General features: G+C 32.5%; 1 protein-coding gene across 2 annotated transcripts in view; it reads left to right on the top strand.

The window, feature by feature from the left end:
- Positions 1 to 16,132: 16,132 nt before the first annotated feature.
- The window catches only part of EPHA3 (EPH receptor A3), a 338,669-nt gene continuing 338,359 nt past the window's right edge, over positions 16,133 to 16,442 (top strand). The window contains exon 1 of one of the 2 annotated variants that reach the window (XM_011356405.1): positions 16,133 to 16,441. In XM_011356405.1, coding sequence (XP_011354707.1) covers positions 16,354 to 16,441 — 88 coding nt within the window. In that variant the 5' untranslated portion in view covers positions 16,133 to 16,353. The remainder of the gene's footprint in view (position 16,442) is intronic. The other variant, XM_011356406.1, reaches the window with a different exon arrangement.

Genomic DNA, 16,442 nt, shown 5'->3' with positions numbered 1-16,442 from the left:
TATGCAATTCAACTACAGTGAAAATTTAAGAAAAATACTGAGATAAAATAAATAAGACCTAAATAAATTACAGAAATTGGATTTATTTTTTAAAGCTTTGCCATGAATATATCTCTCTGGCCAGATTGTTTTACTGGCGATTTCTATTAAACATTCAAGGAATAAACAGTGTCAGAAAACAGAAAAAGAAACTCTTTCTCACTCACTTTGCCAGACCTAATGACAAAACCTAAAAAAGACATTACAAAAAAATTACAGATTAATATCTTTCATGAATATATATGCAGAAATCATTAATAAAATATTAGCAAACTAAATTCAAAGTATATTAAAAGATAATAGATTACTACTATGGAATACAAATTTATTTTAACTTTCAAAATCAATCATTGTAATTCACCACATTAGAATGAAGGATAAAAACTATATAATTCTTTCAAAAAAAAGCAGAAAAGAATTTGACAACATTCAACATTCATTCATAATAAAAGCTTTTCCTCAAAAGCCTTTAGTTAACATCATAATTAATGGTGATTGTGATGGCTAATTTTATGTGTCTGCTTGACTGGGCCACAGAATGCTCATCCATTTGGTCAAATATTATTTTGGATTTTCTGTGAGGGTGTTTTCGAGTGAGATTAACACTTAAATTGGTGGATTTTGAATAAAGCAAATTGCCCTCCATAACATGGGGGAGCTGCATGCACTAAATTGAAGGCTTGAATAGAACAAAAAGACCAGCCCCCTCTGAGGAAGAAATCTCTGGTAGACTACCTTGAGACTTCATCTGCAACATTGTCTTTTCCTGGTTCTACAGCAGGCTGCCTTCAGACTCAAACTGAAACGTTGGCTCTCCTGAGTCTCCAGACTGCTAGCCTTTAGAATGGAACTGCAACATTGGATTTCCTGAGTCTCCAGCATTCCAGCCTACCTCTTCAAAATCAAGTGAGCCAATTCTTATAATAAATCACACACACACACACACACACACACACACACACACACACACACACACACAAACTCTATCGATCCTGTTTCTCTGAAGAACTCTAATACAGTGATATATTAAATGCTTCCCCTGCAAGATCAGGAAGAGAAGGATGGATATCCTCATCGCTTATTTTCAATATTGTACTGAAGACCCCGGTCATGGCAATAACATAAGAAAAACAAGAAAAAGTCATAAAGATTCACAAAGAAAGAAGTAAACTTTCTGTTTTTAGGGATGGCAAGATTGTTTGCACAGAAAATACTAAGGAATATACAACACTGCTAGAACCAATATCAAGGATGCAAGACAAAGGTCAATAAAATTGATCAATTATATATTTATATGTTAGCAGCAAAAAACTGGAAAATAAAAAATCTGCAATAGCATTAAAACAGATAAAGTACAAATATAAATTTACCAAAAGATGTACAAGTCATTCTCTGAAAATTACACACATCTCTGAGAGAAATTACAGAAAATATCAATAAATAAAATTATTTATGATGTTTATGATGTTTATGTACTGGACAACGAAATATTTTTAAGAAAGCAATTCTTCCCTAATTGCAATATCAATCATATTCTTAGAACATTTTTTCACATAAATGGTCATCTGATGCAAAATTGTATATGAAAATGCAAATGAACTAGAATAGCCAAAGCATATTCTGAGAGAAGACCTCAGCTGCAGGAAAACCTAATCTTAAGACTTATTCTATCTAAAAAAAATCTCCAGTAATCAAACTAGTGTGGTATTGGTAAAAGGATAGACATATAGATCAACAAAAATAAAGAATCCAGAAATAGGTATACACATATATGTTATAGTTTTTTTTTAAATAAAAGTATAAAAACAATTCAAGGAGTAAGGAAAATCTTTTGAACAAATAGGTATTTACCTACTAGAAATGAAAATACGCACAAAAATGCGTGTACATGGATGTCTATAGCAACTTTATTCACAATAGCTAACAAACTGGGAAAAACCAAATGTCTATCCAGAGGTGAATAGGTTAAAATAGTATTCTATCCCTGTAATGGAATAACTCTCAGCAATAAAAAGAAACAAACTACTGATGCATGCAACAACATGGATGATCTAAAACACATTTCCCTGTGCAAAAAAAGTCAGACATAAAATGATATATCTTATAAGACTCAACTTAAGAAAAAATTTAGAAAATGCAAACTAATAGATTATAACTAAAAGTAGATCAGTGGTTGCTTGGGGCTAAGAAACAAAGGTAGGATGGACCACAAACAGGTGTAAGATTATTTTGGGAAGTGATGAAAATATTCTACATCTGGTTTGAAGAGGTTTTCACAGGTCTATCTAGCTATCAAAATTCAAAACATTTATGCTTTAAATAAATGCAATTGTATGACAATTATAATTAAATAAAGACAATTTTTAAAATGGAAACAAATCAATTATCAAAGTATGATATGTCCACTAAACATTTATATGACCATGATAATGATTATAAAGTATTAATAATATGTTTTAAAATGTTATAAAATGAGTAGCCTGATGGATATTGGTTTATTTAGAAAGATCAAAACTATGTAAATGTATGCAAAATACAAATGAACATAAAAGAATATTTAAGATATCTTTCAGGCTTTTTTCCTCTACTTTCTACAAATTCCAAACGTTCTACGTATAAGAGAAATATTCCCTTTGTTCCAAAACTTCTTTTAAGCGATGTTGATATGAGAAAGGTAGTAGAATGAGCAAAGATTCAGGGAATTTCTATGACCCTTTTCATTTAGCTGCATCTTGTTTCTTCCAAAGAGACTCCTCTGATGAGCTGTCTGCTGTGCTTCTTGGGAGTCAGACGGGTAGAAGACAATTAATAACTTAGGCATTACCTGCTAATCTAATAGTATCTGAAGCTATGGTTTAAAAAAGGGCAAAATGTATAATAATGGCAATTTACACTGATGAAGCAGACAAGTGTACTACTCTTGAGATTACTTGCTTCATCATACCAATTAGGATAATCAATAGTATAAATTTCCAGTTGAAAAAAATAAAGATGATGTGGTACACTAAAAGGTGGTTGTAGTTCAATTTGCTTTATACATATAAATTGTAGAGCTACAGAAGACTTAATAAATCATAGGCTAAAAACTTATTTTGCATATTAAAATAGTAAAGCAAAAGACTTGTTAAGCTTATATACTAGGTTTGGGCAGAAATGAGACAAATGCTTCTCAGAACCAGATTGTTTTCATTAAATCATAGATTTAGTTTACAGAATTATTTTTTAAGAAACTTTTCTGTTCTACTTCACTCAAAAGTTTTGGGAGAGTATATTTTTTTGATCCATAACTTACATACCTCTTAACTCCTGAATTAGAAAAAACACACCAAATTATTATATTTTCATGTGATTACTAAGAGTTTATATGTACACTGAAAATAAATTATCTATTTAAAGTTCCCATTCAAATTAAATAACTGTATCTCTGTAAAATCATATTTAAAGTATGCAACTTGATTCCCACAATCATGTAATATACTCAAATAAATTTGGTTTGTAAAATATAATAAAGGGAAAAATATTTTTCAGTTTTAGACTCTGGGTTTCTCAGTCCTTATCTTCTAGTGGTATAATGGTCATAATAGGACAAAAATGAATATTTCTTTGATCTTCACTATTGAAAAACTAATCTCACAAGCTTTGTGTATTTTCACGGGTGCTTTAACTAAAACAGTTTGGTGTCGACATTTTAGTCATAACTATATTCAAGTGATTGTCATCATTCCCTTAACCAAACATGTTGATCTTATGTCTCCTTGGAGTTCATATCACTGTGTAAAATTACCCCGTTTACCCTAGTTAGAGTGAACTTGTACATTCTCATCAATGACAAGAATTTTCTCCTTCTCTGCCTAAATAAAATGTCAATGTTTTCACAACATCCTTTGTAAACAATGGAACTCTACAGATAAGTTATAGCTGATATACTTTATTCATGTTATTACAGTTAATGTTTGATTATGGCCATAAGTCTGAAATTAAATGTTGCGATTGGTAAGAGACAGATAATTTTAGTTGGAGATTACAGGGTTTATATATAGAGAGAGAGTAGGTGGTCCTGGATATATATTTAATTCTATGATACATGTTCCAACTTTTTTTTTTTTATTAAGGGTTTATTTATTTTTTTTTTGACTTTTTCTACTTGAAGCAACACATCAGATCAAGTATTAAAATTACTCTTATAGGTCTTTCCATGAAAATTGATAAGTGGAATATTTAAATTATACAGTTTTCCTGGATACTTTTTCACTTAAGAAAATCTTGTCACTCCAATTTCTGTAGAAATATCTTTGAAGGAGTATATCTGACATGCTGGCTCTCTCCCCCATACCATAAATACACCTGTTTCAAATTTCCAAATTAATATATTTCATATTACATATTTTTAGTCCAGTTTAGCTGTTTTCAAAAACCTAGTAAAAAATATAAACTAATAATATAATTTCAAATAGCAAGTAAATATATTTCACTAATCAGCATATTCTCTTGATATCTACCTTCATGGTACTTTTTAAATTAAAATTTTAAAATACTGAATTTCTGTAACTTTAAAACTCATGAAAGAAAATTAATTCTTTATAACCAAATTCCTGTTTTTAGGGAAACCGCTTAAGTTAAAATCCTTAAGACTGGTGATAACTATCAACAAGGGCATGTGTGTGTGTCTGTATTCATTAAACTTTATAATATTCCATTGATTTTTTTACTTTCACGTTACTTTCATTTGCCATCTTTATTTGCATGTAAGAAAAATATAGAATCACTAAGCATTAGAAAAAATTCCTCCATATAAATCACAAGTAAAATGTATTTCTTGATCTCTACTTGTGGCTTGTTATCGATTACTTTAAAAAGTTCATGCTTTCTGTGTGTCCTGAGCTTGAACATTTACTCTGATTTTTAGTTCTTCTAGTTGCTGCCTATTGTTGTTAATTACCAAGTCCTGGCTTCCTCTGGAAGTCATTCATTAGCAAGCAGAAACATAGATTTCAACATTATTAGCCTTCTTCCCCAAATATGCAAAGCTGTGGTCTGCTAGCTGTTAAATAAAGAAGTACAGATGAAAAATTTTTTTTCTAAAAAAGACCTCTTGAAAGGTATTAAGAATGAGATCATGAAGGAATTTCTAAATATTTAGTAAATGCTCATATACAGAGTAAAATGTTGGAAAGTGGTATCTTGATCAAGTAGATTGAATCATTTTTCCTGTCACTTAAAATTATATTTACCCTATGTCTCCAAGAACTATGTGCTTTGTAAAGAGTTTGTTTTTGAACAAAAATACTTACTAGAACTTATTTTGGATGTTAGAATAATTTGAGGATATTATGAATTTTCTATACCTATGATTTACATCTGCCTTTATTCCCCTTATTGATTTTTCTATTTATGACATATCGATATAACCTGGTGAAGAATGTTTCAAGATTTCTATGGCCTAAGAATTCTTTGAAGAATTCCTTGGTGTAGTAGCTCTTGCGGAAACATCATTCACTGAGTTAATTCTAGGAGTTGACTGTAAAGCAAAGAAGCATCCAAGGGAATAAAGACTCATATTTTCCAAGTTAGAAACTTCTCAATAATATTCAGAAACTGTGTTTAAGAGGCTGACTTCTGTTTTTAGTACTACTAGCTTTCATTCAAACATAACCCCGTTTTTCTTTTTTTCTTTTTGATATCTAAATATATAAATAAAGATGGAGGGGCTGGGTTTTTCTTTTAACTTCACAAATAATGCATTTGAATTATTCTCTAGGTTCTTTTCCTATAGTCTTAAAATTGATTTTAAAAATGCAAGTGGCTACAAAAGGTTATTTAGGTAATTATACATTGACAATGAAAATAAGTTAAACAAATAAAAGACTATATACTAGATATGAACTGACACATGAAGTGGAAAGTAACATAGAAGGACTTGAGTGGTATTATCTTTTTCTATATATACTTGTCCTGAGGACAAATAAGGACTTTAAATCTCACAGCTGCTGACCAGGCTCTCTCTATAAATCAGATGCTACATTAATTCTATTCCACACTGAGTTGTTTTGCAATTTTAAAACAAAAAAAAGTATTGCTAGTTTATTAAATATCGGTGACTCTAAAATGAAGAACACATACATGTGGTATAAATGAAAAACATAAATTAAACTTGTAGACATTAAATAGCTTTTTTAGAGGAATTCTAAAAATTGAAATTTTACTGATATAATTATTTTCTTCTCTAGTCATTCTAAATTTTTATACATGGTAGTTATTTTCTTATTATTATTTATGCAAGCATGAGGTCTAGAGTTCTCTGACTGTGTGGTTTGATTTTGGGAGAGTTTAAAGGTAAAATAATGCCCTTCCTCCTATTTGGGGGAAAAAAACTCACCAAATAAAACATTCCATTTTGAGGATTTTAAATTTCACTAACTAAAAGTAAAGAGAACATTTTACAGATTGAAAATAGTTTCACTCTTTTGTTAACTGGTAGTTTGTTTTGCTTCTATCACTTTTTAAATTCCTTTATACAAAATCAATTTATCAGGGATAATAATAAGTTAACATAAAGGTTGTTAAATAAATTCAGTGGATATACAGAGAAGTTTTTGCTATTTATTTTTTGATTGAATTTTTTAAAGAATAATTTCTAGATATCTCTCTCTAGGGTCAATAGTTAATTTAAATGGCCCTTGAAACTGTCTGCTCAAACCAGTTGTCTATGATTTTAAAGGGGCAGCAGTATAAAAGTAATAGTTTAATTTTTTCTAACAAAATGCAGTAAACATTAATTTATTCAAATACAATGGAATAAATCTTACTAACTCACTGTTAAGTGAGTAACTGCTGCCTAAATTTCTAGGCTATGTTAGACTATTTGAAAAGTAAAATTCTAGAAGCAAGCTATAAAGTTGAATGTTGAAGTCTGACATAAAATTAATCCAAAAAAAGGGACAAAAGAGAACAGTAAAAAACACAATTTTAAGTATATCGTGAATGTAAATTATATTTCATTAATTCAACAAATATTAGTCATGAACCTACTATGCACCAGGCACTGTTCTAGATGCTGGGAAGACAGCAGTGTGCAAAACAGATCAAAACCTTCACTCTCCTGTAATTTACATTTTATTTGCTTAATTGCATAGTGTTTTGGATGCAGTCATCTTTTGGCAGGCTCCGACGTCAGTCACAGGTGGTCTGTAGGCTACTTAGCATTCATAGGCATCCTTACATTTCTAATAATATTCTATTCTAGACTTTATTAGGCTCATCATAACACAGAATGATATTTCTAGGTTTGGTATATTACTCTATTAGTGAAGAGTCTCTGGTAACCCACCAAATACAGTTCTGAGTTAGAAGTTTGTTAAACAAGGACATTGTTAAATATTATGAAATTGTGAAAACTTATACTCTGAAGAATATTAAAAATAAACAATTCGAGTTTTTATAATAAGGATACAAAAGAGATTAGTTTTTCCAAGTAAGGCATATTCTCTTCCATAGGAAAAGCTCATCCCTACAAAATTTTTCCGTATTTATTCAGAATCTATCATGTTTCTCTTGAAAATCATGATGGGCTAAGTCACTTTTACTAATGGGAGCAAGACACATTCCACAGGCACACCAGGTATGTTGCTGCCCAAAGAGGATTAGGACATTTGGTCTGCTCATTTTTATTTCCATCCTTTCTTGAAGTTATACACCTTTAAATTTAAAGCGCTAAGACCAAACTATATAGTTTTTGCTGTAGTTTTTCTCTGCAATACGTTTACTATAAATGCTCCAGGAGACTCACTGTTTTCTCTCCAAACACAAGGGGACTTTTTAGTCGATGACTATCTATTTTGGAGATCCTGTTTATTTCGTTGTCAGTTTTATCATATTTCCTTATCTATTCCAGTAAATTTTACTTTTGTATATTTTCAGAAAATATCTGTAATACACTATAAATCTTATATTCATGTCATTCTCATTACACATTTTAATAGAAAAAATGTAATAAGGAAAAATTGTGTTAAAAAAGAGAATTATAGAGAAGAAATTGCGTAACTCATCTCAACACTTTTTAGTATGGAAATAGTTTTATCTGGGCCATTAATTAAATGTGATACTTTCTTCCCTTGATTCCTCAAGGTTGTGTTGAACTCATCACAGAATCCGTATAAGGTAAGTATAAGAATGTTATGTGATCAGATGAAACTCACACATAGACATCTTTAACCCTTTTTAATTACCACCAATCAAGAATTAATTAAACCTAAAAATAAAGTTGTGCACATTCCTGTGAAGACCTCTGGGCTTTGTGTCCCCGAGCTGATGTTAACACCTCAATCTTCATCTGCACTGGCTGCTGCCTCTGCAGAGCCCTCTAGTGGAGTGCATGGTCTATAGCAGTTTCCTAAGCCTAGGCTTTGACAGTAAAATCTTCCATGAAATCGAGTGAAGTGAGTAATGGCGCATGACACTACTCCTTCATATATTTAGATGTGGCACTACGTCCAACAGACAAATTTTATATATATGAACTTGACTTGTAAATTTATTCTAGCTTCTTTGCTTTAAAGTGTATTGAAAAAGGTCCAAGTTTTCACTTGGGTTTTTACTCATGCAAGTGCTTCAAAAAATAATTATTGAATATCTGAAACTAAACTAATTAAATAATAGAAATTAAAAATTAATGCATTTGAAATAATAAGAATATAACATGCACATTTTGAATCTTTTCATTGCCACAATTAAAAACTGGGGAAAGGTATAATTTTTTAAAAAAAAAAATATGTCATTAGTATTTGAAATTATTTTAAAATGTTTTAGGTGCAATCCTTTTTACCTTGATTTATTTTCCAAATTCAGTTACCTCTTGAGCTTCAATTAACTCTGTGAAATACGTATTTTTTTATTTAAGGAAATATATTTGGATATATAAAAACTTAGAGTTTAAAATGAAAGTAGCTTCCATTTTAACTTGAGAAATACTGCATGGGTTAAGATGATTGACATTAGGATGTGAATTACCTGTCATATTTTAAATTATTTCTAATTATTTAACCACTGTATTGAGGTTATATAATAGGGATCACTGACCCATAGCACAGTCTAGGAGACAAATCGGAAAAGCAGGTGAGGTTATTTGGGCAGTGGTGGAAACCAGAGCATCCGTGAAAAATCACAAATGTTTGACACTGTTGAATATAAGATCCTTATTACTTAATATGAATTATTTTTCTGGTTTCCAGCTGAATTAACGACTATGGTTGGACAAGCACATAATCAGTTAATTTTTCTGTATTGAGTAATGCTATTTTATGTTCAGGCTTACAAGATACTTGAGAAACAAAATTGAAGCCATGTGTTCCCAAAGTATACTTCTATAGAGCATTTAATAATCCTTTACCACCTTTTACTTTTTTGTTAAAAGATACTATATGTGCACCTACTTTTTTACCTGAACCATAAATACAGCTTTAGTTATGACATCATTTAAAGAATTTCCTTCAATTGATAAATCATATTGTTATTACTTGTTTTACTGAACTGTATATCAATACATCAAGAATATTAAAATGCTATTTTTGTATTTATATTAGCTTATTAGAAATGAGGGACATTACTTCATCATTAAACTTCCTAATACCTGAAACCCAAATTCATTTTATATTAAGTGATATGTTTGTTTTTACAATGATTTTCTTATGCTCTTTAAGCTTAGCAAATCTCTTTGGATCTCTGAAATTTGGCCCCTTATGTATATCTTGAAAAATTATCATTAAACTGTAATTATCACATATTTAATATATTGAAATAAAATGAAAGAGATTATTATATATTCTTAAACAGTATCTTCTCTCTTCCAGATAATGCTTGGTATTTACTTTATCATTAAAGAACTTAATATTTTGGCCAGACAATTCATACCGTTGAAACAGTTAAATAATAACACAGATTAGTAAATTATAAAATGCTGACATGAGTGATTTAGATAAAAGTGAAATAATAGTTCACAGGAGTGATAAGTCAGTTTTGACTATATTCCTTCAAATAAAAGAAGGACTAAGAGTAATATACTTTGATCTAACTAGATTGTGAGAGCATTAGGTGTATTCTGAAGTTTATTGGGAGATAAAGTTGAATCAATTAGGCCATGTATTTCTATATTTTCATCATGTGACTTTAATATTTAATGCTTGCATTTAAGTTTATCTACATATTTTTACTAATTTTCCAAATGAAATTTATGTATGCTAGAACTTTGCAATACAAAACGTTGTCAGACTCGCAGAAGACTTTACTGAGGAACTTGTCAGAATCGCAGGGTCTCAGGACCTGGCCTAAATTGACTAAATCAGGGTCTGCATTTTAAGAAGCAACTCGATCTTCCCCATATTAAAGACTGAAATGTCCTGCTCTACAAACAGTATAGTGTATCAATACAATATTTTGTGTGTGTGATATGAGTGTACATGTGCATATTAATGTATATGTGTGTAAACGTATGCGATTATTTCTCAAAAATGGACTTAAAAAGGACTATGATTTAGGCTCTATTTCAGCCAAAATACTCCCTTTGCACTCTACCATCTCAAGTCTCATATTCTCCTGCTCAGCGTTTACTCAGGAATTGGGATGATTTCCCTTAGATTTTAAAATGAACTCAGTTTGTTTTGACTGTCTTTTAGCAAGAGAAATGGAAGGCTAGAAAGTAATGGTAGTAGTAAAGTTTGTTCTTTAAAAAAGGAGAAATATTCCAGAGGTAATTATAAAAGTGAGCGTGAATATGTTTTAAATAGCATGGGTTAATTCTAACAAGCAAACTATAATTATGATCTATTTTTACTTTTTTAACAACTTTATAACAATTGGATAAAATCTTTCCAATTTAGAATTAGCGTTTTCAATTAACCTAGGCATGTTAATTTTTATAATGATTGCATCATCCGGCATGTTTAAATTTAAAATATATTAATTCACTGGCTATCAGTTAAAATACAGCAAATTAATTTAACTAAAATTAATTTGTGCAAACTACCATGACTATTTTCAAATCCAAAACTCAGTAATTGTCCCCAAAATATCACAGCGCTTCAAGAAACTTTCATGGACTATTCTATTCTTCTAATCAATTTCAAACACTTAGGTAACAGATTCCCTGTAAATTTTCTCATAATTATTTTTCCTAATATTTTCTTTGTACAATGTCAAGATCATTCAGATACTGTCCCTATTGCTGTCTTTGACTCTGCAAACATAACGAAGTCACCAATGTTTTAGTCTTTCTAACTGTAAAATGATAGGCTCTAAATAATTCTGTAGTTCAAAAGATTTTCTGGAAAGGGATTCCCAGTCCTGTGGTTTTTCTTTTTCATTAAGCTCTACTTTTTTTTCCTTTGATTCATTGTCTCCTTCCTAAAAATTTTGTTACTATTGTCTTTTACGACTCACTCTCTCTTTACCTTTCTTTTATAATACTTACTCTTACTCAATTAACTCTGATCATTATAACCCTCCATCTTCTTTTTGAATATTTATTTAACATAATCGATGTTCCCTTCATTGTTTATGATCTTTCTGGTTAATTTCATCTACTCCAGTGGATTAAGCTGCTATCAATTTACTAATGATTGTTTAAACTGAAGTTTTTAATCTGCCTTCCCTTCTGGGCTTCTTATTTTATATCTAACTACTGAGTTGAATATCTGCACTTGCATCTTACCAGCCCCTAAACAGAAGTCATTATTCTTCCACCTTTTCTCCACGTCCAAAATTTGATTCACTAATAACTTGTCAATTAATCGCATCACAGGTCAGCGAAGCACTTGAGAAAGAAACCCTACATGCTTCTGGAATTTTTAATACTCTCATTATATCTTGGTTTCCCCTTCTCAAGGCTCACTTTCCCCTCTAAGCTTGCCTTCTTGAAAGACTAGTACACTTACTGTTTCTACGTCTTCACTTTCCAGTTATTCTTTTATTTTAATTCTACTTGCAGCGCAATTATTCTACCAAAACTGTTCCCACAAAATTCATCAACGCCTTCAGCTGTCAAATCCAATTGTCCTTTTAGTCAATATTTTATTGAATATTTAGGTTGCATGCACTATTGACCATGAACTGTTTGTGGAATCTTTAAAAAATTTGGCTTCCAATATGCTAATCTCTTCTAGTTCTTTGCTCTTCTCTGTTTTTTTCCTGTCTTTAAATATTAGTATATGTTAGGATTTCATCCTTGACTAATACTTTATGTAAATGAACCTACTTATCTTTTTTCATAGACTAATTATTTTCAAAGAAATAACTCCAGTCAAGGTTTTTGTCTCCTAATAGTTTATTTACCTTTAGTGTTCCCTCGGGTCACTTCACCTAGATATATCTAAAATAGAAATTTTTGTTTCTCATGCCCATTCTTTCTCCTCAAACCTCTCTTTCATTCCTAACTCTTCACTGAAGCCAGAGATTGAAGGGCCTCCCAAACATATCTATCTACCTCATTTTCATAATCAATCCACTATGAAGTTTGCCAATTTCTCTGATTTATATTTGTATGATTTGTAGTTCTACTATCATTGCTTAGTCTCATAACCTCTAGACCTCTCTTCTAGCTCAAGATAAAAAATGTATCAAATGCTTTTAATATAGGCTTACACTTTATTTGTACTATCCCAAATCTCATATAATCCTTATAATATCCCTATGAGATAGAATCTGTTATTATTAGAATTTCACTAAGAGTATCAGAGCCAGGAGAGTCACCGGGGTTATTCTGATTTATGAGCCCCATTTGTACCTTTACATGATATTGGCTATCCTATTGCAAAGGGCTCCTAATTGGTCTCTTGACTCCTAATTGATGTTTTTGCTTTCATTTTACCCTCCTCCCCTCAAATATGTCAAAATATTTTTTTAATGAAAAATTGAATGTCTCTCTTCTGCCCCATATCACTCTCAAGTCCAAGTTCCTTAGAAGAACTCACAGAATTCTTCATAACCTTGTTCTTTCTTAATCTCCCGTCACTTCTTTCCCATGCCTCCAATACTGTGTCAAAATCTATGCTCTAGTAACAGAGATATTTGTTGTTTCCTCGAGAAAGAATGCTTTCCATGTCTATTCTCTCTTCTCAGAACTCTTTATTAAAGAACATCTTTCCAGGTGCCACTCAATTGCTATCTACTCCAAGAAAGTAACCCTTAATCCTTATGTTACCTCCCCTCTATTGCATACTATGAAAATATTCTACACATATTTCTATCTAACATTTGCCACAATTTCTCCATGTGATTCTAAAATATTTTAAAGGGAGGGGACGAGGTCTTATTCAGTGTCTAGCACATGATTGGGTGTGTGAACTAAATATTGCAGATGTCTTAGTTATCTCCTTCTTTCTCTACCCCCAAATTCAGTTTTTTCTTTGGAGAATATCGTTCGTTTCATCTCAAACATGTATTTTAACTTCATCTTGTATTTTCTTTCTTTCCATTAGATGGATTCTAATTCAGTTCTTTATTGCTTTAGTTATTCTTCAAAAATAGCCTCAAATTTCACCATTCTGCCTCTGATTTTTCCTCCTCCACACTCAGCAGTAGTTCTCAATCATTGTGGACCATGGGATCACCTGAGGAGCTTGTCAAATTGTAGGTTTCTGGGTCCCAACAGAGATTCAGGTTCATTAAGTCTGTGGTGGGCAGAAGGCACATGCACATTTAATTGATACTTCCTATTAGGTACTTCCACAGCAAGTTGTTCATATACCACTGGTGGAGATACTCTGCTCTATGTTATTGGTACATTTTTTTCCTAAAACTCAGATATGATCAAGTTATTACTTGCTGAAATGCTTTTGATGTCTCTCTTTCATCTAAAATATATTGTAAAATGATTACCACGTGGCCTAGAAATTTCTGCAGTTTCCAATCTGCCTTTTGAAGAACATCTCCTAGCACTCTGTCCCTACGGTTCACTCCCTTGTATTCTGGCTCTTTTTGTATCACACACACTCTATGTCCTATATATGACAGATGCTTTTTTTTTGCCATCACTTGGAAGTGATTATTATTTTGTTTGTGTTCCATCTGCATACCTGGAGTGCCTTTTGAACTGATCTCAAACTAGTGAACTCCTTACTCATCCTTCCAGCTACAACTCAGTCAATAAGGCCTTCTCTGAATCAGCTCCCCTCACTTCTCTCCTTCTACTCTTATTTTGGCCAAATCAATCATCATTCCTCTCCATTTCTAGGCATTACCCTTTTCCACATCTGACACTCAGATTATAGAAACTCATTACTTATTTCCTACTGTCTCTTGCCTTAGAGAATCTATAATTGAGAGATCCTATGTTGTTTACATTATATTCCAAGGCCAGGAATTGCTTTTTACTCATTTTCACACTATCGTAGCTTCCTTCAAACGTGAACGCCTCTTTCCACAGCATCAAGCAGTGTAAGTGTGAAAAGAGAAGCAGTGTGAGAGGGAGCCAGTGCATGTGGAGATCAGAGCATTGGCATGTTTTCCCAAAATGTTTTTAAATTGTCATTTCTAAATAAGACTATTTACTTTCAAGTTTCAGAAAAATTTTATCTAACCCTAGAACAATGGAACTGTGCCTTATGGAAAGACTACAGTTGTGTTAGAACTTTAAAAAATGCCAGAGTCACTGCTATCTGAGTCCTCTGCTCAGTATCTCAGTATTTTCAATTCTGACAGACTTGGCACTTGAAGAGGGTTCTACAGCCTCCAGTGATATAATGTGAGAAGAAGTTAAAGATACAAAGTAACAAGGCACACACAGAAAAGTGAGCAGGGTCACTCTCTACTTTTGACTTCCTTTACCCCCATCCTCTATCCAGCCAACAAACTATTATCAGAAGCCACTAATTTAGATTTATGTGAAAATTGTGTTTTCTCATAGAAAACAGTGTCTGTGAAATAAACAGCTTAAGGAGATCTTTTTAAACTCTTATTTAGGTTCCACAACGTAGAACTCTAAAACTTGTCCCTGATCCTAAACTTGTTGACCTACCTTTACTTTTTAGAGTTATGCAAGGAACGTAAGTCATGTTTTCTGTTTAGAATAAAGAAGATAGATGAGCAGAAGTATATTTGAGTATTCATTCTGAGCATGCTTTAAAGATAAGCGAGAATATTTTCAAAATATAAATTACAAAATTATTTTGTTGAAATAGATTGCAATCATGCTGTCCAAGGGAACTGGAAATAAGAGAAAACATTTATAACCATGATGCAAAGTAAATGCAAGGGCAGTATGATTTAGCCATTGGACTAGGAATGTTAATGAAGAAGTTTCCAACTATTATCAGATTTAAAGTGTCTGAAATCTGAAAGAGGAGCCGTGAATTATGCAATGTTTATCTTACAGAAGTCAGAGATCCTAATGTAAATGGTGAGAGGAGTGGAGGTGGTGATGTGTTGTCAAGAACTTTAGGTTGGGTTTGTATTACTTTTATTTATACCCACAGCACAGAACAAAGGATGAATGCTGACCTGCAGCTATTCCTAGGGCTGGGTTTGTTCACTTCCTTAGGATAATGGTTACTTCCCAGTTTGGAAAAACAAAGTGCGCATATGTGCACTGAAATCGCTGTGCCAGATCTATTTAAAAGTCCTGATGCCCGTTGGTGTGGAACTGAAAAGACTTCCTGATCTGGGGTGGGTGTTAGCGTCCTTCTGCATCACAAAGGACTCGTGAAGAGTTATGATCACATTGAACATAGCAAAGGCATGAGCCTAAATTTCCTTTGAATTATACAATCATCTTTAAAAAAAAAAAAATGAAGGACTCCGTTCTTTTCATAACAAACACTTCTCTGGCATTTCAGTTTCTTTTCCACTCATACTGCCATATGACACTCCTGTCAGGGTTCTTCTGGTTTCTTCAGGGAATTAACCTACAGAGCACGCACAGCAAACAAAATAGCTGTTTTTCATTGAAAATAAAGAGAGGGTGTTTTTCTTTTTCCACCATTATTCTCCACCACTGTCCCATCACAACTTTAGGAATTCCTGCCGCACTGGCAGGACGGCACCACCCCCAGCCTCTCCCTTCCCAGCTCCGCGCTTCAGAGAGGTCAGGGAGCCGCCTTGTGCGGTCCTGCTCCTCAGCGTTCGCTTATGACGGCACTAGGACCCAGGGAAGTCCCTGAGCGAGGTTCGCAGAAAGGCAGCCAGACTCCTCCTTATCTCCAGTGTCAAACTTGACATCAGCCTGCGAGCGGAGCATGGTAACTTCTCCAGCAATCAGAGCGCTCCCCCTCACATCAGTGGCATGCTTCATGGAGATATGCTCCTCTCACTGCCCTCTGCACCAGCAACATGGATTGTCACCTCTCCATCCTCCTCCTTCTCAGCAGCTCTATTCTCAACTGCTTCGGGGAACTGACTCTCCAGCCTTCCAATGAAGG

This window comes from Pteropus vampyrus, unplaced genomic scaffold (assembly GCF_000151845.1).
Source record: "Pteropus vampyrus isolate Shadow unplaced genomic scaffold, Pvam_2.0 Scaffold26, whole genome shotgun sequence".
Lineage (NCBI taxonomy): Eukaryota > Metazoa > Chordata > Mammalia > Chiroptera > Pteropodidae > Pteropus > Pteropus vampyrus.
Note: the sequence above shows the minus strand (reverse complement) of the source record. Positions and strands in the feature narration are given on the sequence as shown.